This window comes from Patagioenas fasciata, chromosome 9 (assembly GCF_037038585.1).
Source record: "Patagioenas fasciata isolate bPatFas1 chromosome 9, bPatFas1.hap1, whole genome shotgun sequence".
Lineage (NCBI taxonomy): Eukaryota > Metazoa > Chordata > Aves > Columbiformes > Columbidae > Patagioenas > Patagioenas fasciata.
Window position 1 is genome coordinate 23,926,840 of NC_092528.1, and position 24,280 is coordinate 23,951,119.

General features: G+C 36.1%; 1 protein-coding gene across 8 annotated transcripts in view; it reads right to left on the minus strand.

Annotated features, from left to right (window-relative positions):
- Positions 1–24,280, minus strand: part of OPA1 (OPA1 mitochondrial dynamin like GTPase) — a 55,079-nt gene that overhangs the window by 23,930 nt on the left and 6,869 nt on the right. For 4 of the 8 annotated variants that reach the window (XM_065844275.2, XM_065844277.2, XM_065844274.2 and 1 more), the window contains 21 exons: positions 23,908–23,975; positions 19,772–19,882; positions 15,608–15,661; positions 14,000–14,104; positions 12,993–13,079; positions 12,048–12,161; positions 11,660–11,740; positions 11,170–11,244; positions 10,792–10,863; positions 10,545–10,644; positions 9,885–10,015; positions 9,291–9,363; positions 9,127–9,199; positions 8,580–8,695; positions 7,938–8,002; positions 7,250–7,326; positions 4,318–4,483; positions 3,650–3,802; positions 2,922–3,030; positions 2,503–2,582; positions 1,222–1,362 (listed from right to left, as the gene is read on the minus strand). In XM_065844275.2, the coding sequence (XP_065700347.1) occupies positions 1,222–1,362; positions 2,503–2,582; positions 2,922–3,030; positions 3,650–3,802; positions 4,318–4,483; positions 7,250–7,326; positions 7,938–8,002; positions 8,580–8,695; positions 9,127–9,199; positions 9,291–9,363; positions 9,885–10,015; positions 10,545–10,644; positions 10,792–10,863; positions 11,170–11,244; positions 11,660–11,740; positions 12,048–12,161; positions 12,993–13,079; positions 14,000–14,104; positions 15,608–15,661; positions 19,772–19,882; positions 23,908–23,975 (2,051 nt within the window). The remainder of the gene's footprint in view (positions 1–1,221; positions 1,363–2,502; positions 2,583–2,921; positions 3,031–3,649; positions 3,803–4,317; positions 4,484–7,249; positions 7,327–7,937; positions 8,003–8,579; positions 8,696–9,126; positions 9,200–9,290; positions 9,364–9,884; positions 10,016–10,544; positions 10,645–10,791; positions 10,864–11,169; positions 11,245–11,659; positions 11,741–12,047; positions 12,162–12,992; positions 13,080–13,999; positions 14,105–15,607; positions 15,662–19,771; positions 19,883–23,907; positions 23,976–24,280) is intronic. The other 4 variants (XM_065844279.2, XM_065844281.2, XM_065844278.2 and 1 more) reach the window with 1 other exon arrangement.

Consider the following 24,280-nt stretch of genomic DNA (forward strand, 5'->3'; position numbering starts at 1 on the left):
AATGTGTTAGTTACATTTGGCAAACATTACAGATGATTGTCAACTTAAAAATCTCCTCTTCCACGCTTGTAACTTAACTGAATGCTTAAAAACATTGTCTGCAGCCAAAATATATTTAAATCATCTACTACAAAACCAGACAGATTTTTCTGCTCTTGGCATGATGCAATTTTCACAATAACACTGAGAACACATTCTTGAGTGGTACCCACTAATTTATCAATTAAACCCCATTAAAGCATAGAGAAATATTTAATAGGTCTTACGTAAACAAACATTTGTAACTTTTCTTGATTAGGTTTATTTATGTTCCAGTTCTTCAAAATTAAATATGCATATAAATATAGCTCTTAAAAAAACAAACAAAAAACCCCAAATATAAAATAAAATTAAGAAAATCAGTTGCTTAGATAGAAAGGAAACTCAATTTGTACTCAGTCTCCTCATATGGAGGATGTGGATCACTACTCTGACCTTTACAAAAAGGCAAGGTCAGTACTGTACAGGAAAGGGGCAGCAGGTATTTAAATAACTCTTCTACCTGGGATAAGTACATGTATTAATGTTGAAAAGGTAGCCAATGTTTCTGTAGAAAAGAAATCACCATTAGAGGAAATCTGCATCTATTACTTATTGATGTTTGAATCCTCACTTATTTAAAATCTTACATTTAATTAGATAACAGGTCTAATCATGGTTAAGAGCCTTACACTGCAATGAGATAAATCATTTTCCAGAACACTTTAAACAAACAATACATTCCCTCAGGGTATTCTGAAACACCCTGCCTTTTTCCAAGTATTTTTACAAAATTTCCCTCTCCTCAATGTACCTATGAACTTCAAATTGCTCAAAAAATCACACTGAAAGCTTAGGAAAACACAATGTTTTTATCGTATCTTGCTCACAAAGGCCTTGATTCCACTGTATAACATGTGAAAAATAATTTTAAACAAGCCTTATCATAATGCAGGCGAGAAAATCTGCTCAGCAGACTCTGATTTCAGTCTAAACTGACAGATTCCAAAGCGCTGTACTGCATTTGTCTGACAGCCAACAGAAGTGTGTGAATTGCGTGCAAGCAGCTATTTAGTAACTCATCTGGAAACATCTGGATTACAAATTCACTATTTCGATTGAGTCTTTTGTGTGCTATCTAGAAAGAACGTTCAAATGTTCACAGGAGGCTTCCATATGTTTTGTTACAACTCTGCATCTTACCAGACATGGGTCCACTGTTATTCCTCTTGCTTCAAGATTCTTTCTGACAGTCGTCACTTCATCATTTGCCAGATAAGCTGCATGTTCTTCACTGCATTTGATTAATTTCTCAAGTTCATTTTTTGTTTCGTTACGAATATTCTAGAATAAGAACAATTAATTAGAATTAATTATTATAGACTCAGAAATCATCAGCACCTCCTCAATAAACAGTCTACCTGCTTAATAAGACGGAACACAAAAATATCTTTGACACTATTAAGTGATTCAAAAGGGTATTTGTGGAAAGACATGTCAAATATGGTACTTTTAAAGAGAGAATTCACTGTCAATGGTCCCAATTTTTTTATTTTCATCATGCAAAGAAATGCAGGAGAAGGGGGGGACAGAAAATAATAGGTGTCGGCCTCCTTTCTCCTCCATGAATATCCGCTCGTGGGGTTCACATTCACATACGACTTGTGACAGTGACAAGAACTGTAACTTTTGCCTAATAGCTAGCAAGAACTCTCCATGGATTCATACCTTTCAGTTGTTGCTCAAAAAATTCAAGTAAGATAGGTTGAAGTCACTGCCTTTCTCCCATACCTGGCTGCATACAGTTGACTGTAAAACTCCTTCCTTTGAAACAATTACTTTCTACAGTATTCTTTTAAACTCTACTTACTTCTTTAAAGTATGATTCAGTCTGAGAAATATCTAGAAAAAGTAACATAAAAAGCCCATCATCTCTGGGCATTGAACAGAAGGTGCTACTTAAATTCAAAAGAAATTCCCAAAAGCTGTGAGCAAACAAGAGAGGTTATGATGAAAAAGATCAATCAGAAGATACAACTGTGACTAGAATGCAAGTGACAATGCTGTGACATACTAATTAAATGCAAAATGGAGCATGATAGGAAACTGCGCACCATTTCTGCTTAAAAGGCATACTTGGAAAGTATAGAAGAGAATAGCCCAGTTTCCTCCCTGTTTTCATCAATTTCCTTCTACTGGAATATTCAGGTCAATGGTGTAATAGTAAACACACAATTCAGCTGAAGAATAGAAAACAGTTTACAAAGCACTACGTATCTGCAATGTCAAAAAAGTACATCGAATTCTCTGTGGTGTAATATTTAAAGCAATATACAATAAAAGTATATGTGAAGTATTTTAAATTTTTTTTCAGTCTTCTAAATGGTGTGAAGAATGTTGGTATTTTTGAAAATCTGCTGAGCAATAATCAAAGTTTTCTAAAGGTAGTGAACTACAAATAGTCTGTATTTTTTTTCCCTTTACCTGTTCTTTGGTGCGGCCTGTCCAGTGTAACCATCTCTTTTTCCAGTCTGGACCCACCATATCTTCAATAACAGATTCAGCTAAAAAAAGAAACATTATATTAAGTATCACTCAAAATACATGAAACCAGCCAAACTTATAGTTCTAAAGTCAGATACAATATAAAGAATGGACATTTTATGCCTCAGCACATCAGATGCCATACTGAGTCAAGCCAGATGTCTCTTACTCAAAGCAACAGTTGATGTTTTTTAATAAAATGTAAAAATGACAGCCAACCAGCAGATACTTCAAGGAAGTATAAGAAAAACATATCAGTTGTGTTGATACAAAAGCTTGCACCACAGTGAAGTGAACTAGATCTGGAAACTGGCCCAGATCAAAAAGCACACAAGAGTGGAATATAACATGCAACTCACTGTCTTTGAGACGGCTTTGGAGAGTCTCTTCCATAAAATGAATAGCTGCATCCCACTGCTGCTTATCAGATATTGACCGATCTTCTAAGGCATTGTGCTGGATCACTCGCTGCAATACAGAACACTGGTTTTGCACGCAATGAAGAATTTATTCCAGAATTAGTAAAAAATTATTGCTGACATTCTCTTAATTTTTTGACGTCTATAAAAATAGCATGTATGGGGAACGCAGGTTTTATTTGAGAGGCATCTTTCCCAAGCACTGCCAAAAATATTTTGTTGTGCCTTTGACTCTCTTCTATAGCCTAGCACGTATAATGTAAAAAACACAGCAAACAATATGAAATCCCTTCAGATTACACCATCTTTAAAGATGGTAATGAAATGCTATTATTTTATGTGGCAATACTTAACAGAACAAATGAATTGATGCCAAACACTTCTCAGAAGGCTGCTCTTGGGCAGCCAGCGGATTATAGAGGACTTTTTCCTGAACCAACCAAAACAATTTTATTAGATGTTATTTAGGGCAATAATTAACAAAAGGTAATAATAAAATGAATTGAGGAACACCGAGTTAAAACATTATATATAAAAAGAGAGACAGACAAATTTCCCTATCATTTTATGATTACATTAAAAGAATGCAAAAATACTTAATATGCAACTTTAGTAAAAAGATCTCAACAGCACTTGGTCAACAATGCAAAAAACCCACTACATTATACCAGGCTATCCTCTGCTCTCTCATTCCATTTGTGTCGTTTAATACTTTCTTCTTTGACGGCTTGTTTCAGTTTATCAAAGATATCATCATGTTCTTTTCCTTTTTGTTCTGTCATGAAACGGGAAAATTCTTCTTGCAAAGTCTCCCATGCCACCTAGAAAGTCAGCAAACAAGCCCTGCTGAAACAGCCCATCACACCATGTACCTGCTGGTAAAGGAACATTCCTGAAAATTCCTGCAAGTATGAAAACATGCATATTTGCTGAAAACAATATAAAAGCATACGAGTAAGTCATTGACTTTTCCTTTGCTGCCTTATTTATTACTAAAGAAGTCAACAATAAACTTTGCTTGGCTGTGTTGTAACACGCGGAATTCTTTTAAACTTGCATAAATCTATAAAATATGAATGTATCTAGCTTAAACAGTTTGTTTAACATTTTCAAAGGACAGATTTTTTTGGTCTTTAAAAGGGAAAAGTAACCGGAAGAAAAAAATACAGTATTTCTGTATATGCTTCAACATGAAGCTTCTGCCAGCATTTTCTGACATGTAAGCTGCTTAGAAAAACTGCAGTCAGCCCTTCAAACATCAACCCACTTCTCTGGAGCTTTGCTGTCATTTCAACAGGCTTTATACAGATTTCATTTTTTAAAACTAAATTCTCACCTCTACTGCTTTGTTAGGGAGTTGCTTGTCAGTCCACTGCTTTAGCTTGATGTCCACAGTGGTGTTAAATGTCCCTGAGTTCATAGTCTGTGCTGCTGGAAGGTAGATGTTCTCAATCACATGAGTAGATACCCTTTCCCATAAGGTTTTCTGAAGAATCTCTTCCCTAAAATGGAAGTTGTAACACACGATGGCTTCCAATACAGAAGTGTCTAATAGGTATGCATTCAATTTGTTAGAAACACTGAGAAAATTCTAGAGAAGAGATGAAATAACTCCTTAATATCAGGACACAACTTCAGCCAAAATCTGCTGGGAACTGAGGACACAGATACGCAGTATTTTAGGCAGCAAATACAGCCTCAGAAGTTGATCTCTGTGACTCTTGTATCTGTCACTGCACTGCGCAATGGTTCTTCACCACCTTTAATTATACCAGTATAACCATGCAGACCTGTGTGTGCACGTACATGCACAAGAGGGGGGAAGAGTGTAAAGCATTGAAATGATTTGACTAAAAAGTCCACGCTCCCAAAAAATAATGTGGGTTTTTTTTTCCATAGTTTTCCAATTTGTTTGTTGGAACATGCTGTCATTTTCCATCTGGGATTTTAATTGATCGTTCCCAGATTTAACAAACGATGAAGCAAGTTGAGAAGTCCAACCTTTTACTGTAATGTATATTGACATTCATTTACAATCCTGCCTCCCATCACTAACAAAACTAAGTACCACTTTCCTATTTATGATGCGTTTCAGGAAGTAACAATGGAAACAAACTTTAACCTTTCTAAATAACAATAAACTTACTGAGGAAACTTTGCAGCTGCAGTGAGACAGCTCAGCTGAGGCAGCGTAAGGCGCAGCCGGTGCCCGCAGAGGCTGTCACGCTCCTCCTGCTCCTGCCACAGTCCCCAGTACTGGTTATGGGTTTCTAGCAGGTTAATTTTATGCTGGCTCAGAATGCTAAATCAGCTCACCAACAGGTTATATGAAAGCCAGATTTGGTAGAATGGTGAGAGCTAAAAGCCAAAGAATAAAAACTTCCATTTTTTTTCTGGCACAAGCATATCAGATTCAGCCAGGCCCTTTTCTTCCGAATGGGCTGAAGCTCAGGACCCAAACCCCATCCCTGATAACGCCCCTGCTCTAACTGGGCCATCTGTGGACAAAGACTGAAGAACTTCCCATAAATATCACTCCTCTTCCCATTTCAACAATGGCATAATTGAAAATGTCTCCTTTGTGTTTAAAGCCTCCTTCTTTGAGATTGAAAAATCTTGAAGCTGTCCTTCTGACATACCAGTATAAATTGGGATCAAAGCCACTAGTTTTTCTACTGTCGGAAGAGATCTTTGGCATATTTAGGGTAATAAAAGTATTTATACAAAATTAAAAGGAATGCAAGCATTTAAATGTTGAAAAAAGTCACTATAAATATAAAGGAATATGGCCAAAATAAAGATATGTTTTCCTTAAAAAGCTTTGTTCAAAATAGGATGATGGGGTCAGTGTTCAAACAAAGATCAATTATTGATCATTCTTGATCAGTTTTAAAAGAACTGGTGAGATAGTAAATTGATTTCACTTACAGGGTATGCTGGAAACCATCTGTTATGTATCTTACCATTTACAAATGCACTGTAGGAGAAGGGCAGTCCTCTGATTAAGAACAAATGTGATCTCATTCCTTCTTTACTCACATGTCAATAAGAATACACTTGCTTTGCTTAATCCAATCAAACTTAATTGGAAGGAATGGAAATTTTAACAGGATATATTTGCATTCATCAAATGCACTGCTGGTTTTAGGCTGCATGTAACAGAAGCTTTTTTTCATGTCTTAGGTTTCCAGTTCTACTTCATAGCTCAGTAAGTGGTATAAAACTACAATTACCACTACAACTTCCAACAGAAATGCACAGACACATTCACGTTATGCACCCACCCAATCCACAACAAAATGAAGCAGATTAGGCACAGGCACGGGCACTTCAGCATCTACCACACAGCGAACAGCAGCAAACATCAGAACCGCAAACCTGCATTACGCTTGGATTAGAACATAACTTCAGCCTAATACACTGCCTGCAACACGTCCTCAGAGCATATTGATGTGCCCAGAATTATCCTAATGCCATGAAGAGTCAGATGTTTTATCTTGCTTTTTAATCTATGATCAAGTAACAGTTCAGTTTAGGTTGCTGAATGCAAAGATTAAAGACATCTTTTTTTTTTGTGATTCTCAGTCGTGATGCAGGCTGTCACTACAGTGACCCTTCCCACTGGCTGTCCTCTCAGCCCGCACCTACAGCGGCTTTACCAGGCAGAGGTGCAACCCTCAGAATACCCCGGCTAAGCTCGTTCTCTCTCACTCCTATGTCTGTAGGGCAGGGCAGTGTGGTGCTACTTGGTTGAGGCTACCAAGGAGATCAACATGTGGGATGAAATTCTCAAACATCCAGATCACCTCTTTTTACAGCCAAGAATTATATAATCTTTCAACTTCCGAATTTCTGATTCAGAGATACAAAACTTCCTTTTTCTAAGGTCATATATACTATTTTGATATGCACAATGATAATGCCCAAACATCAATTACTGACTCATACTTCATACTTCAAATTAACATCTGAAAACATCTTTGTTACAACTGTTCCTTTTCATTTTTGAGGAATATCTGTTGTTCATTATACTGTATAAAACCAGAACAAAACACAAATGGACATCAGATAGATTATAGAAGTATCTGCTGATTCAAAATAATAAACAAACGTAGAGTATTTCCACAGGGACAAAGGACATAATAAAATATTGTCCTAAGAAAAACACTTCCTTATTTATATTTGAGAACTTCGTTTAATAAAACTCTTTGTATTTTAAAGGAAAACTTCTGACAGTTAGTTAAAAAAAATTTAAAAAATTACCATACCAGTGCTTTGGTGTGACCTGAGTCAAACTTATGACTTCATCAAGAATCTCATTCTTCGCTTTTTCAAACAGTTCATTCTATGCAAATTAAAAAAAAATTATATATATATATATATTTTAAATACAGATTGATCATGTTTCCATACAAAAAAAAGCCAAACCTTTTTCTTATGGCCTTTAAGCCTAAAATGATAATTTCTGGTCAATGTATGTGCCTGTCTTAAGCTACCACCCTGGTTTTCCATACATCTTCCCACCTATTTCTTGCATGCCCCTGGCCAGGCAGAGCTTCTGAATACTCAGGATCTCTATAGAAGAATTAGAGAACAGGGTCATAATTGTTTTGTTACTCTGCCTGTCTGAAAGACCAGGGAATGTACCTTCTCTTTGCCAGCTCTGTTATGACCACAAAGAAACACTGATCTGCTCCTGGGGGCAAGTTAGGTCAGTTAATTGTCTCCTAGACGAGTAAAGGACTTGTAAAGCACTGAAGTAGCAGTTTTGAAGCACACTATTTAATAAAATAGAGAGCTCAGTATTTCCTTCCCCTAGAACAACTTACACTGTCCTAACATTTTAAAATGTCAGTATTTTAAGAAACTTTTACAAAGGACATTAAATGGCATAAATTTTAATCCATAATCTTTAACACTTGGTAGGACTAAAATGAAAGCAGTAGTGTAATTTACCCTGTCAAGCTCTCGCAACCGGGGGTAATTGTTCTTCCATTCAGTCTCAAGATTGAAACGTGTGGCTGCAAAAATCAGAAACAAGACCTTAATTTTTTTAACTGTCTATATGCACTTCATGACTATCTTAGAAGTTTAGCAGCTCCTAAAACTGATACAAATCTTGCTTAAGACAAACCCTCCAAGAACTTTAAGGGTCTCTGCAATCAAGCAGTTTTTTTGTTGCCTATGCTTGGATATTTTATAAAAAAATTGCAAGATTAATGCATTGAAAAACATGCAGTGGGAAGGGAATCATTCAGCTTCCAGCTCTGTACAAGTCAGTCCTGCCCTGGCTGATCAGATGTATCTTTACACAGGAAGCCATTTCAAATCACATCTGAATCCAGCGGAAGAACTGTGTTTCGCCCACAAAAAAAAACTGATTATTTTTCTTCATACTTATTTACTCTTTCAGCTTTCAGAACAAGTGGGTCCTTCATTCCATTAAGTATTTTTTCATGTGGTTTTGTAAAGCTTAACTGGGACAATACAAAACATGTCAGCCCATGAATGCTGGGAAAACAGTACTATATATATGTGGAAGAATTAACTGTTTAACAACAAGTATCTACTTCACTTGTATTTTGAAAAGATGTTTACCTTTAAAAGCATCTGCTTGCTGCTCCACAGACTCTCTCACCATTTTCCAAAAGCAATCTGACACGGCAAGACTTAAGTTCTTTGTTGTAACCTGGTGTGCCTTCAGCATGCACGTCCTGTAACGGAAGACAGCTCGAGAAAATTCTTCTATGCCTACCCCTGGCCCCAATTTTCTCCTCGCAAGAATAAAGCTTTGTTTTCCATAGAAGGGAATTACATATCAATGTACATCTAACCCTACTGTACCAAGTGGGCTGGGTAATCAGCTCTTCCAGAGCCAAAGGATAAACACAGCAAGCTCTGCAGAGAGGCTCAGAGCTGCACAGGAATCAATCGCTGCCTCAAGATGCCAGTCTCTCTCCACTGACCTACAGCAAGCATTAGGAAACCTGGCTAACTCGGTCACCTCAACTAGACAATTTAAACAGAATAAATCTCAAACAGCGTTTCTACATCACAATCAATTTTTTAAGTTCAACAAGAACAACGGATGCTAGCATTTACAAACAGAGACCCATTCTAGTAAAAGAAAGGAATTGCAACGTACTTTAACAGCTTTGAATTTTGAAAAAATTCCTCTTCATATTCTTTAATTGATTCAATGCTTTCACTGCTGTTTCCTGGAGAAAGGAAAGAATGCTGCAACAGTTCCATTTAGACAGTTTTCTCTGCTATCAAGGAGAAAATAAGCAGAGCCAGAGCTCTCTTTACCTTTTCCAGTAACAACTGCAAAATAACCCAAAGCTTTCATTGGGAAGAGTTTGCCTTCAATTATTTGCTGGATCTATGAAAATAAAGCATTAAAAAAGTGGTTAACTTTGCATAGAGACATTATTTCCTTCAGCACAGTTTTAAAGCCAGATCTAGTTGTATCTATGAATACACTACTATAAGAAGCAGTTTGTCATGGGACTATGGGTTCTACTGATGTTTAAAGAAAAAAAGGCATAAAACTAATAAGCCATAACATAGCAAAACACAAAATAAAGTGAAAAAGCCCATCCCATAATATCCTAAAGCCTTCTCAGGAAATGAAACTTGCTTGGGTGACCTGCATGAAAGGAACCCATATTATAGCAAGCGGTAGTCAAGCTGTGACTGAAATCACGTAGCTGATCACTAAAAGTAAAGCCTGATATAAAAAAAAACCCCAATCATCCCACAAAATTTCCACTGAATACAGAAATAAGCACTGAAAACCATCTAGAACAGGCAGGTGAGGTCCAATATTTCTGACAGCATCTCAAGTAGTTTTCCATGTGTGACTACAGCCATCACGATATGAGAAAAATAGTTGTAACTCACCCTGCTTGGGCTAGCCACATTTTTCTCAGCAAGATCAACTTTAGTCAACACAAAAATTGTCCTTTTCCCTTGGGGATCCATCTGGCTGACTAAGTCTGTGACAATACTGCGTTCTGCATCCACTGATCCATCTAAAATAAACAAAAACAAATTGATATTTTAGAGACTATGTAATCTAACACGCAGTACTAAAGGTATAGTAGGCATCAAGTAAGTTTCATGTTACAACTTCAAATAGCAGAATTACACTTAGATTCAACTTCTGTGTACAGACAGTGAAAATTTATGTCATTCCTAGTATCATTAAAAAAAAATTAGTTTATTGTAATTATATACACTTTGAGCAAGTACCAGCTTGCTATTAAACTCCACTTCTGTCTGTTACCCCCAGAAACTCTTGAAGAAATCTTGAATTTTATTATCATCACCATTTTTTTGAATAATATAATAAAAAACTCTAAGCAGAAGTTGCTTTTTTTCCACAGATACCAAAGATGCCTTACAAACAGACATTCCACAGCATGCTGTTTTGTACACGATACAATCTACCACAAATGCAAAAAATAATGAATCAGAAAAGTCCCCAGAGCAAGATAAGAATCCCAATTAAAACAGAAAAAGAAATCCTGCCAGTTAGATAACTGTCTAGACTCTTATTACCTTGAATACAAAGGATGATGGCATTAGGATTCTGCATGTAGGCCTTGCTGATGCTAAAGATGGTTTCCTTCGTATCTGGAGCCATACCTGATGTCACAGTCTTTAATATGTATATAGAGATAAATATTTAAAGGGAAAAAGAAAACAGAAAGATGTAAAAAAGAAAAACAACAGCTAATATTCTCATCAATAACGCTACCTTGCTTACATATCTTAAAGATTTTTTTTAAATTTATCGTATACTTACACTAATGACTCCAGGTAAATCAACCAATACCATTCTCTGCAAACCGGGACCTTTCACACTTAAGGAGATGGTCTGTGAAGAAAATTGAAATTAAGGTTTATACACACACACACACACTTTGTAATTACATACACAAAGACATATATAAAATTATATAAATGCATATTTACACACACATATGCTATAAACCAGCAACAGCCTGTAATTTTAAATAGGAAGTCAAATTTTATATGCACATAAAAGTGATTTTAACAGTCCAACTACACTTCAGATTGTGGAAAATATTAAATATACACAAACTGAATTCACCAGTCTCCCATTTGAAGGATACTTAGAAAAGATACACATGTTTGCCACTAAATCTTGGACAAGTCTTACCTCAGTGCTAACAGTGCACCCTTCCTTCACACTGTTTCTCATTCTGATTTCTATTTCATTTCTCAAAGCTGCAAGCTGTTTTGAGAAAAGCAAGATATCAAATATAAAGCTCCTTACAAGAAGAAAAATCACCAACGTAAGTAAAAAAGTTTACTTCGGGATTAAGATCTTTATTTATAAATACTAAATATCCCAAATGCACGTTGAATAACCAAAGCTGGTAAATAGGGCACTAAATCACAGATTACCTGCAGACAGCTGCAAAATCCTAAAGATGTCTCGGCACAAGAGCTCCTTCTACATTTTATCCACTTCAGTGCCAGTCAAGAACCACACTAAGAGATAATTTAATAACTAATATCATGCCTTGCCCCAGTAAACATATTTCACTCTAACTAAACAGGGGCTAACCAACCGCTCACAAAGACATTGAATTTTTCAGATCATTAATAAAAGTCACACTAACTTCCAGTCACTTCTTTATACTCACATCCTCTTCCTTGGTCAGATCAAACTCCCGAGAGCTGTCTTTGAATAAAGCCACATGGTGGGGCCCTTCACTAAGGGTTACCTAAATGGTAAAAGTCTTATATGAGAAAATACGGTAAATCTAACACTAAGAAACATGAGAAGTACATCACATATGTACACTTCCCACTGCAGACACACAACTACATATAATTGTTATTACTTATAGTAGGAACTACTACTACTCTGATAGTATATATGGATCATACATAGGCTTGCAAAAGTTTTGTCATTGACTACAACTCACTTAGAGGCCATTTTATAAATTAATGTTCCTGTGTATGTCAATTAATTGTATAATCAGAGGAAGAACAATACGGCAATGCTGATTCAGAGACTGTATTTCTTACCTTAACAGGGGAACGCGTCATCATCTCCCCCGACCCTCGAGGAAATATCCGGGCTTGGGCGATCATTTCTAACACGCTGGTTTTTCCTGCACTTTGATCGCCAACCACCACCACCTTAAGTGAAAGTTTAAACAGTCATTGGCTTTCAGGAGGACATTTTGGAAGCTTAGACAACACTGTCTGTATTATGTTTGACAATAAACGCGCTGGTTTCAATATGAAATCCTTCAAGAAATACTAACTTTTAATCACGCAAGAAAAATGACTTGTGCTTAAGGCAGCACAGTCACAATGCACCCTATGGGCCACCTAACAAAGGGAGGAAGGTTTTGCTGTTCTCATGGCAGGCAGTTCTCTCCTTGTACAAAATCCTTTCAGGAGGTGAAACACTGAAGACTACTCATCTGGTCAATGTTGCTTCTGCCTGGAGAAGGCCGAGTTCTGATGTCATTGCTGTCACCTCCCCATCTTACTGGCTTCCTACTGAAGTCACCAGTGCTATGGATGGTTGTGTGAGCAGGAAACACTCACTACACCAGCACTCGGGCTCCCCAAACCTTCTCCAACAGCAGCACCGCTATGGGAGTAGCTGGGGCACCTTCTCAGCTCCACTGCTCCACACAGCGAAACAACAGTCGTTTTACAATGCTGAGAAGGCCAGGGTGCCCTGACTGAAACCATTTAAAATGAAAGGCTGAGCACAGCAGCAACATCTGGATTTAGATAAGGTTTCATCTATGAACCAAGGTAGACTTACCATAGTTACAATAGTTATTCTCAAAATTCTCTTGTTGCCTTTAAAATGGACAACATGTCTTAAGCAAAAATCCTGGAGCTATAAGAAAATAGCCCAGCACTAGCTCTGGATTATTCTGGAATATAATTAAATGTTCTATACAATTCTAAGACTTTTCACTGAAAACCCTGTATTTTTTACCTACTTACTCGAGGTAGGTGATCTTGAGTGTTATAACTGGCATCATAATCAGACAGAATGTCAAGTACTTCAGAATACATATCAATCAAGGATTTCTACAAAAAAAAATATTAAAAAAGCAGAGAGTGAAAACACAGCCAGTTAACGGAACAAAGACTGGGTTTCACACTATTTCATCTGTATATTCTGTAAAATCATCTGTAAAAATGTACTTACGATCTCCTGATGATTTGAAACCTAAACTGTCTATAACAAAGCACAGACCTCTGTTTTATGAAGTACAATACCAAGTTCTGTGCATGAAAATACTACAGGTGGAGATGTATCTTGCTGAAGGAGCAAAATGAGAGCTCTTATGTACAGCACAAGAGAACAGTTCTCAGACTTCAGAGTTTCCAAGTTAAGAAGATGAATTCAATTTCTTCCACTAAACATCTAGATAAGAGCTCCTTATCTTCCAGTTCCCAGAGGAAAGAGGAGGATCCATACTGGTCAACAAGTGACACAGCAAGAGGCAGAAAATGTCCATCTTTGGAACACTCAGGATGTTGGTAGACAAAAGCAAAAGCATACTTAGTTCCATCTCCACGGATTTATACAGGGTGGTTAAAAGATGTTTCCTCATCCTGTAACTACATCCCTACCACAGTTAGTGAGACCCATGACAAAGCACAAAGGTATCAGACTGTGTGTGTAAGAAAAGTTGGAAGCATATTGATCAGCAAATATAGCGAAGCTACATCATAAAACACAACTCACATTTCCCACTTACTTAGGTAAGTTATTTAGTTAGATCTAGTAAGCTCTCTGTGTTCTTCAACTGAAGACCTTTCTAAAAGTTATATAGTTATAAAATAAGGGATGTATAGAAGTCTCATCAAGTAAAAAAATGAGCATGGATATCTTATAACAAATGTTAAAAGTTCATATATGAATTAACAAATACAATTTAGAATAGCATCACAGAAAATATGGCATAATTTTATTTCTATGCCGATTTGTAACACATAAGTACCTTTAACTTCCTCTGATGAATTCCCTTGTCATCTCTTTGCAGTACCAATTTTCTTAATTCTTTGTTCTCCTTCTCTAATCGCTCAAGCATTCTTTGGTATTTGAGCTACAAAACAGTGATACAAATATAGTCTTTTAATTACAGAAAGAGTACACTCATACGAGCAAAGCTTTACCTATGAAAAACATGTTATCCTTTAGGTAAGTCTTTCAAAAATACAGAAATACTTGTGATCACTACAGTTTAAAAATAGAAGGCCATGAAAAGAAGACTGTTAGATTTTTTTTTTCTTCTGCAACACATCACTTTTACTTCAAAAGTTTCAGTAAGACCACAATGTCAAACTTGGGGATATTCAAATATGTCCCTAAGCATCTTAAACAAGCATCATTTTCCAAGAAGCTACACATACGCAGTCAGACAGTTGGGAACTGGCTGCTCAGTCCTGTTTAGGACATTATGCTCGTCCTCTGAAGATGAGACATGAATACAGTTTTGATACCTACTCTGAAAACTGTGGAAATGTATTTGGCCTGTGTGTGCTTTTAAGAACAAATTGGATTCAAATTTCAAGCTATTATAAAAAACAGTAAGTAATAAATGCTTTCAAAACCAGCAAATATAGAAAGAGTTTAAAAAACTCCTTATCAAAACCATATGGCTGAGCCAAAGAGCCAATCAATTTAGAAGCCTATGTATTCAATGAAAGATTAATTGTACATTAACTTAAGTAGGCAAGCAAACCAAAGTAATGACTAGTATGACTAATACCATAGAATACCAGGTTGGAAGGGACCACAAGGATCATCTGGTCCAACCTTTCTTGACAAGAGCATGGTCTAGATAAGATGGCCCAGCACCCCTCACCAATATGCATCAACCCTGAAAAGAGCCTAGCTTACAAATAACTGCCTCACTAATTACAGAGAGTAAAACTTCTTTGCAATGAGATTCAGTGAAGTTCAAGGCAATTAATTAGACAGAAAGGAGTCCCACCTTATGCCACATTTGCACCCCCTATATCCCATATGATGTCTGTTTTTCCTCTTGGACATCTCACTTAAAAGCCTCTTTACTTTACTAGAAATGGCATTTCCTAGATTAAGGATTAACACATAACTCCTTAATAAGTAAACTAAATTTCTCTTCTGCAACAAATGTGCCATTTAAACATACAAGATAGCACAGATATATTTAGTTGCATTAAAGTTATAGAACAGAACTGTAGAATGTTAGGAGTAAAGTTAACTTGCATAACAAGTTACAAACTTGAATATCAACACTATACTTACGTAACACTCTTGGACTAACTTTACACTTCAGGAAAATATAGCACTGAAGGCAAGGAAGGCATATTGGGAAAGCACGATTACACATTTTCCCTATTCTTACACTCCCCTCTTGCATTCTGTCACGCACTGTCAGAAAAAGAACAGACTGGACTGACCTCTGGTCTGTGCCAGCAGCCAACTCTGTATTGATAAACTCAAAGATTGAAAAAAGCACTGCATTTTTACCAAATAGATTTCAGGTGTGCTTTTGTTCAGTAAATTTAAGTCTGCTGCATATAAATCTCTACTTGAGACATCAGTAAGTCAGAGAAGTTACCTGAGTGCGTAACAGTTCTTCTTGAAGTTGATCAATCTTCTCTTTGTCAGAAACCTACAAAGAAAAATAATCATGGCTACTAACACATTGTTTAGTTCATCCACTGCAAATAATCAAATCACAAACTGAAAGCTTCATTCCACATAAGAAAATTGACTTTACATGCATTTTAAAGCAAGTAAAATTCTTCAATTAGCATCTGAGATTTAATGCATATGGCAAGTTCCATCTGCAACAGGAGGTTCACATAAAAAGCCATTTGAATGCCAGTGCATGCAAATGCAAAAATTAACTCTTCAAGACTTAATACTAGGAAAATGATATTAATACTATGTTTAGGGAACAGCAAACTCTGTGTGGAGCTCGGAATTTTCAGCCCACTGCCCTAAATGTAATTTTAGTGGTCAGACTCTCAGGATCTCATATGTTCATTTCCTGAATTAGCATGATCTGAATGGGATACAATCACTAAAACATCTGCTTATTACAGAAACTACTTTCAGGTGAGTATTTTCAAGAGGATTCTTATTTCATATTTGTTTTCCAGAACTGTAAGCCTAAACATGCATGCACAAATTAATGAAGTGTAGTCAGGAGAGTCTTGAATGGTTGCTTTAAAATTATTTAAATCATATTAAAAACTGGAAAATTAGGATATTATAATACAAAACATTTTGAAGTTCAAGGCATAAATGTAATGAGATCAGGCAACTAGAACCATTCTTAGTCAAATATTCTTCAAATAGTTCATCAAGATGTAATAACAGTTGTTCGAACTTCCTTTTTAATAACACAAAGACAAAAGCATAAATGTTGCAATACAAATTCATACGATGCAAATATTTACAAACAACAAAATCTAAAGATTGACTGATGAAATACTAAATTTAGAAAAAATATAATTGAAACAATTACTGAAAGAATGATATAGGTGAAAGTTTCAAAATTTAACCAAAGTTCATATAATAAAGCTCATGTGACATTTACAACTCAGGTTAGCTGCATATCAGAAAAAGCATATTATCTAACATGCAGAAGCCAGCTGTCATTTAGACACAAATCAGTTTAGTTACTTTAATTTCACACCGGTTGTTACAGATTAAACAAGAAAAAAAAGAAGTTATTCACAGTGACTGATATCATTCATATATTAAACTTGTAACATACAGGATTGTGCCTGCACTTATAGAGAGCAATCCAAGCTGACACTTCCATCTCTACTCAATTACATTCTTATTCATGAACAGCAATGCTGTAAATTGACTTCCTTTTAATTTCTGTTCATCAATTCAGCGATAGCAAATGTGCATCAGCAACAGGGTTAGTTTAGCACATGGACAAGTGGATGTGTGCATCCACAAAGTGGTATGTGTAAATAAACATTTACTTACACACACACTTTAAACACCTTGGAGACATAGGGGAAAGTAAAAATAGAAGGGCAATGAGAATTCTGTGGTGAGTTGGAAGAAGCAAGAAAAAGGAAAGAAAAGGAAAACAACGTGTTGTTGCGTGCTGCAGATTTTTCAAAGCAGTTAATGTTTCGCCACTCTCTGCTCTTGAACAAGATGTTCCTGAAAGTACTTCAGGGGCCTTGATACATCTTTGAGGTATGGACTTGGTGTCATCAGCAAACTTGCTGATAGTACACTCTATTCCCTCGTCCAAATCGTTGATGAATATATTGAATAACATAGGCCCCAGTACTGACCCCTGAGGCACTCCACTAGATACAGGCCTCCAACTAGACTGTGCCCCACTGACCACAACTCTCTGTCTTCTTCCCTTCAACCAGTTCGCAGTCCACCTCACTATCCAATCATACAGACCGCACTCCCTCAGTTCAGCTGTGAGGATGCTGTGGGAAACTGTGTCAAATGCCTTACTCAAGTCAAGGCAGACCACATCCACTGCTCTGCCATCATTCATCCATTTTGTTATGTCCTCATAAAAGTCGATGAGGTTGGTCAAGCACGACTTCCCCTTGGTGAAGCCATGTTGACTGCCCCTAATGACCCTCTTATCCTTGATATGCCTTGAGATGGCACCAAGGATAAGTTGTTCCATCGGTTTCCCAGGGATGGAGGTGAGGCTGACTGGTCTATAGTTACCTGGGTCCTCCTTCTTGCCCTTTTTGAAGACTGGAGTGACATTTGCTTTCCTCCAGTCCTCAGGTACCTCTCCCATTTCCCAAGACTTGGCAAAGATGATGGAGAGTGGCCCAGCAATGACCTCAGCCAGCTCCCTCAGCACCCGTGGGTGCATCCCGTCCAGACCCATGGATTTATGGATGTCCAAATTGCGTAATTGCTCCCTAACCCGGTTCTCATCAACTGAGGCAAACTCCTCCATTGTCCTGCCTTCCTCTGGGGCCTCACTGGTACGGGGCTCCTCAGGACAGCCTCCAGCAGAGTAGACAAAGAAGGCGTTCAGTAACTCTGCCTTCTCTGTATCTTCTGTCACCAGGGCACCCACCTCGTTCATCAGTGGGCCTACATTGCCTCTGGTGTTAGTTTTATCTGCCACGTATTGGAAAAAGTTCTTCCTGTTGTCCTTGACCCCTCTCATCAGGTTTAATTCTAAGGACACCTTAGTTTTCCTAGTTGCTTCCCTACACCCTCTGACAACAGCCTTATATTCTCCCCAAGTGGCCAGCCCCTCTTTCCATGAGCTATAAACTCTCCTCTTCCACTTGAGCTTACCCAGCAGTTCCCTGTTTAACCACACAGGTCTCCTGGTTCCTTTACTTGACTTCCTACGCGTTGCGATGCTCTGATCTCGTGCCCAGTAGAAACAGTCCCTGAACACTAACGAACTATCTTGGGCCCCTTTACCTTCAAAAAACAATTACTTTTGTGTTTATAATACCCTCTCCTGATTGTTAGACAGTTCCTACTATAATTCAATTTACATATGAAGTAGATTTAATATTGAGTAATTAAATTACAATGGAAAATGTGCAAGTAAATTGGGCAACTGAACTTCCAAGGATGGAAATGAAATAATTATGTTTTCTAGCAGACAGGTAAGCAAGCCAACTCAGTTAAAAAAATCAACAAGGCTAGTTTATGACCTGAAAAAAAGGCACGTAATTACTTATTTCCATGAAAGTAACCATTTATTTTTCTAAAGTAGAATTTGGATCAATGACTGGAATCTTTAATTTATATTCTCATATCAAGATAATTAATAGTTCACCATCTCTTTTCATTTGTTTCAAGCACAAAGATTAGTGACAAACAAGACACATTTCTTGTCATTAGGCACCTATGCTGAACAGCACACTTGAATGCTAAACTAAAACTTTCTATATGCAAGGGCAGTTAGACTTCCAACACTCAGAAAACACAGACTACCTGCCTTAGAGATTAGGACAACATTTACAAAGGCAGCCCTGACAGCTTGGGAATTGTAGAATTAGTTGCAAGAAAGTATGAACACTGTAGAATTTCAATCAGAAACAAATGCAATATCAGGCTCATTTTTTTCCTGATTGCATTTATTAGGTGAACACATCTTTAATATATCAAATGTTGTATTGCCTTTCCAGTAATTCTTCATACATTTTATTATAAACTTCAAGCTACTATTCCATACTCCAGCTCTCTCAATAAACTGTATCCAATCCGACAGAGGCTGAAGGAGTTCCCTTTATTGAAAAAAGAGTAACTGAACAAATGCAGAATATTTAGACCCATGAAGACGTCTTCAGTCTCCTACTAAAATACAAATCTGGAAGGGAATGAATGAGAGAATACTTGAGGGACACCTATTGTAACTGTTTCCAGAGATATATTGCCTGTGATGGCTACAGTCTTACAAGAGAGAGCTACAGTAAGAAAGCAACAGTAGAGAAAACAGACTAGACATTTACTCACATACTTTTCTTGAATGAATTTTTAACATACGAACTTTAAATAATATTTTTATAGAGGCAGAGAACATACAATTTCAAAGCAACACAAAGTACTCATTTGACTTTTAATACCATGCTTTAAACACAACTTGGTTAAACTGCAACAGGATTATACACCTGTAGCAAAGTTGGCTTTAATAATTATTTGGGCCCATGATTTAACTAGTTAGATTTTTCTAGCTCTAATACAGAAGGCTGAAGTATTTGATTAGTGTGAATACAGTACATATTGTCCTTTAAGCCATCACCTTTCGCTTCTGCTGGGAAGAGCCCATATTATACTGGCCAGCGGCTCTGCGCGTTTCCTCTTCGTGCTGCTGGATTTGTTGTTGTAACAGAATGAGTTCACCAAGCAGGCCCTGCCATGAGTTTATAATAAAAAGGAGAGGAAAAATTGGGGGTGTAAGGAGAACAAAGTTAAAGCAAAGGGCATGACAAAGACAGATGAAAAACAGGTATGAATGGGTCAGTTCAAACAAAAGTGAAATTTCATTAGCAATGTCTCTTGCTAGCTGGGAGTGGATATAGCCAGCAAAACCATGCATTTTGCAAATCCAGGTAGAATAAAACAATAAACATTTAGCAACATTTAATAATTATATTAAACTTTAACTAAGCATCTAATCTTAAAAAAAAATTCAGCTATCTTGGCTTTAAAATATTCTCGACAGTTTCAGGATTTCATTTCAATTATTCATACCAGAACTTCTTAAGTATCAGCAATCTTTCACAACTTCACCACGGACATTTTTAAAGAGGGTGTTTTGGATATTCTTCAAAGTTGTGCACAACAGCTAAGAGGCTCAACTTTGTCAGTAACAGAAAAGCTTACATTTTGTTGTTATTCTCAGCAACAGTTTATAGAAAGATGATTTTGTCTGCTACTTGACTTTCAAAGTAGGAGAAGCAAAACAGTTTCCAGACCATCAAGAAAGAAAAAGTCTTCCCTCCACTTCTGTAACACACTGTAGTTTTAAATCACGCTGTCATTGTCCTTCCTGATCACTTCAAAATCCCTTCAACTCGATGCTTATTCCTTTACTTATTCAGCAGTTCCACAAAGCTTAGTTCTCATCTCCCTCCACACCAAACATTCTTGCAATGGCTGTCTTTCAAAATTGGCTTAGAGGTATTATGCCAGCCACTACTGGAACTTTATCTACAATTTATTTCAGAGAATGTAGACACAAGTATTAATAAACTATTTAAATATTACCTCTTCTAAGAAAACGTTCAGTGAAAGCAAAGGTTTCAAAAATGCACTACAGAAATCAAAACAAACCCTGAAAGAGAACTTTGGTGTAAGAATTCAAGACAACTACCATCAAGTTATACGTTGGTTGCACAAAATACAAACACAGGCATGTACACATAAGGATAAACAACATGGGAGAGAATGGATAAAAGGAGAGACAATCAAATGACCAAATATAAACATTTGTTAAACAGAGATTTGTATAACATTTCATGAATACAAAAATCTTCACATTCATATTTTACTGAGCCATTTTAAAATGTAATCAATTTCTGTATTGCCAGAAAAGCAAATGCCTTAGAACTGTGCCAAAAAACGAGGCAAAACAAAATATTTCATTTCTATACAGCAGCAAGGAGAGATGGTCTCATGGCTACACCTACTAGTAGAGGAACAATAGTAATATTTTGCATTTTGCAAACAAGGAAACTCTCAATATGACCTGACAGAGTCCCTTTAAAAATTATGCTATACCTCAATAAAAGAAAACACACTGAACGAAACCTGCTGCACAGTCCTTTAGCATTTAAACAGGCACTGTAACAAAATGTTCAAAGTCATCCAATCTAACTATTTAATGTGCAATTACTTTCTAAGACATTTGGTCCATGTGAGACCTCATAGTAAAGTATGAAAAGTCCTTTTCAATGAGTTACCCTATTTATAAAATATTCAAGTAAAAAATATAGTGATTTAATAGGCTTCTCAATAACATTTGTATGTATCAGTAAATAATCTTATTTCCTTGATTTTCTGTTTCTTACTTTATAAGTTTGAATTAAAACAAACAAACTATATATACACATATTACAAGAACCTCAAATAGCACAGAGCTATACACATGACACCCAGGCTTGTAGGAACCAGGACACGGAAATGTTTACACCTCCCTGTCACTGGCCACCATCACTGTTTCCCCTTCCCCCCGCAACTCAATCATTCCAGTGTAAAACCGTATTTATTTTAAAGAATTTTATCTAGAAAAATCAATTAACAGGATTTCGAAAACCAAATTGTTTACAATCATTATATTGGGGTTATTTGTTTGTTTGTTTTAAGACAGACAATAGTGCAAGATAATTTTCTAAGAAGGTAACACTGCCATTTCAAGTGCAAGCCTGAACTAGCCCTAGAAATACAACACTTTACTATGCTATAGCTTTTATAACTACCTTCTCTCCTCTTTCTCCAAGAACAAAATTACTTATTTAATCCAAGTAGGAACATTTAAACTCCATTATTTAAATTACTTTTCTGAACACTCTGGTAATTTTAATTTCATTCTCTCTATAAAAAGAATTGTATCTTTAGTATTAAATGAGAGATTATGAGAAACGCATTAGCTGGCAAGAAGCAGCACAGCCTGATGCCGTGTTTGGGACAACATTTGCTCTCAAAGTTGTATTGCAAACTAAATGGTTTCTCATTCTACAGGCAGTTCTAAGAGACCCATCTGAGGACAATGCTCAATAACAGCTTTACAGAACATTCCTCCAAATGAGGAATTCCTGGACTCCTTTACCAGTTACTCATTTATTCACAAAGAAACAAAGAAAATCAGCTCCTCAGACACATTTAATACCATGCTACAGCATTGTATGCATCCAAACGATCACAATTCTTAAACGAGTATTGATTGGCAGTGAAAGCATTGAATGAAAAAAAGGCCATCTAACCCATTGTCTTGAAAATAATCACTTCGTTTGCCAATAAACTAAGCACTTATACTTCGTTAGGTATTCATATGTGCTTTGTTTGAAATATTATGTCTGAAATTGATCAGACTAATTAGCAAACCAACAGTTTCTAAGCGTGGCATATTGGATATAATTGGAGTAACAAATTAGTACACCAGATTAAATTTTCCAAACCATACTGATTTCATATGGGCTGCTATTTTCCGCATCACAGCAAAAGTTTTGTTGGTAACATTAAAATGCAGTTGTCACCGCATCCAAAAAACCGTCAGAATAGTAAGTATTAATGATATTACTGGTATTCAGTAAAAATCTCAGTTAGTTTAGTCACCAAAGACAATAAACTAAGATGGTCATTTCTTCACAAGTCAAAAATAAAGCATATTTTTATGTTTTAAACAGTGAAACCTGTGCTAAGCAATCACTCAAAAGAAAATAGTTTATAGATGGTTTACTAACAACATGAAAAGAAAAAGCTGACTTTGTCATGTAGAAATCCATCACTGTTTCAGAGGGGGGAAAAATTAATTGTAAAAAATAAGCTTTGTACAGGTTTCACTACATATTGCCATGCAGAATTAATGTAGAATCAATGTATACATGCCTGCATATACAGAATCTTTTATGTAGAGGACCCAGTTATAGTTTAGATACATTCAGTTAAAAAAAAAAAATTAATAATTTACAAATTCCCCTATATTTATAGTTTTCCATCGATTTTTAAAAATGATTTTTTTTTAAATATACACAGGAAAAATGAAAAGCCTTTAGAGAACGAGAAACATGATTTAGAAATTTAATAGAAATAAGATCTACTGTTCACAAAAGCAAAAAAATTAAACTTCACTTCTTTACTTCAAGGAAAAAAATACTAAAGCTTTTAGTTATCATAATACAGTAACATTTTTTCCAGAAGATGGTAATAAAATTGTAACATATACTTCATCTAAATAAAGTAAAAAGACAGACTGCTTTAAGACTTTGACATTTTTTAAGGCAGAAACCCTTAAGTAAGAATCACAACTGTGAACATGCCAATAGAAATGAGGCTGCCAGCAGAAATGCCTAAAAATAATTATAAATGCCTAAATTAACTTCAGGAATAAGCGATAAGCTCAAGTGCCACTGAGATGTCCTGAAAAAATGCAAATGCACACAAAATACCTAAAAATCACATTCTTATTACAAACCAGGTTTCTTAAGAACGTAATTCCTAAAGATTTTTATGATTGCCTTGTATTTTCCTTATAGCAGAATGTTTATTATCATTGTACTATTTATATATTAAAACCAACAAGGAATACTCAAGTCACTTTCAATGATAAAATCTAGTCAAGCTGCTTCAAATAAACACCTGCAACAAGCTATTGAAGCACTTTAAAAAACATTTCCTGCTGTCAAGACATTTTTAGTTTTGCAAGAGAGTAATTACCTTCTTGTACTGTTTGTCGTTGTCATATGCTTGGTCAGTAGCTCTGAATGCTGTTTCTCCTGGAGGACCTAGGACATAATTACAGAAACTCATTACAGCATGCAAAAGGCACTTAAAATTTCTTGAACTACACCTAACATTAAAGTTTCAACTCCTTTGAATTATTAATTAAATAATCCTTGAAGTTCCTATTAAGAAAATCCGCCTTAAGAAAACAAAAAAGAAATTCAGTTTAAAACTCATCTGAATGTTTTATATCTAATTTGTGACTCAAATTAGTTGTACCACAAGGGAGCAGGCAGCTCCAATTCGACTATCAAAAGTTACGAAAATATTTTAAAACTAATTATTTCGATAAACATGAAAAGATAAT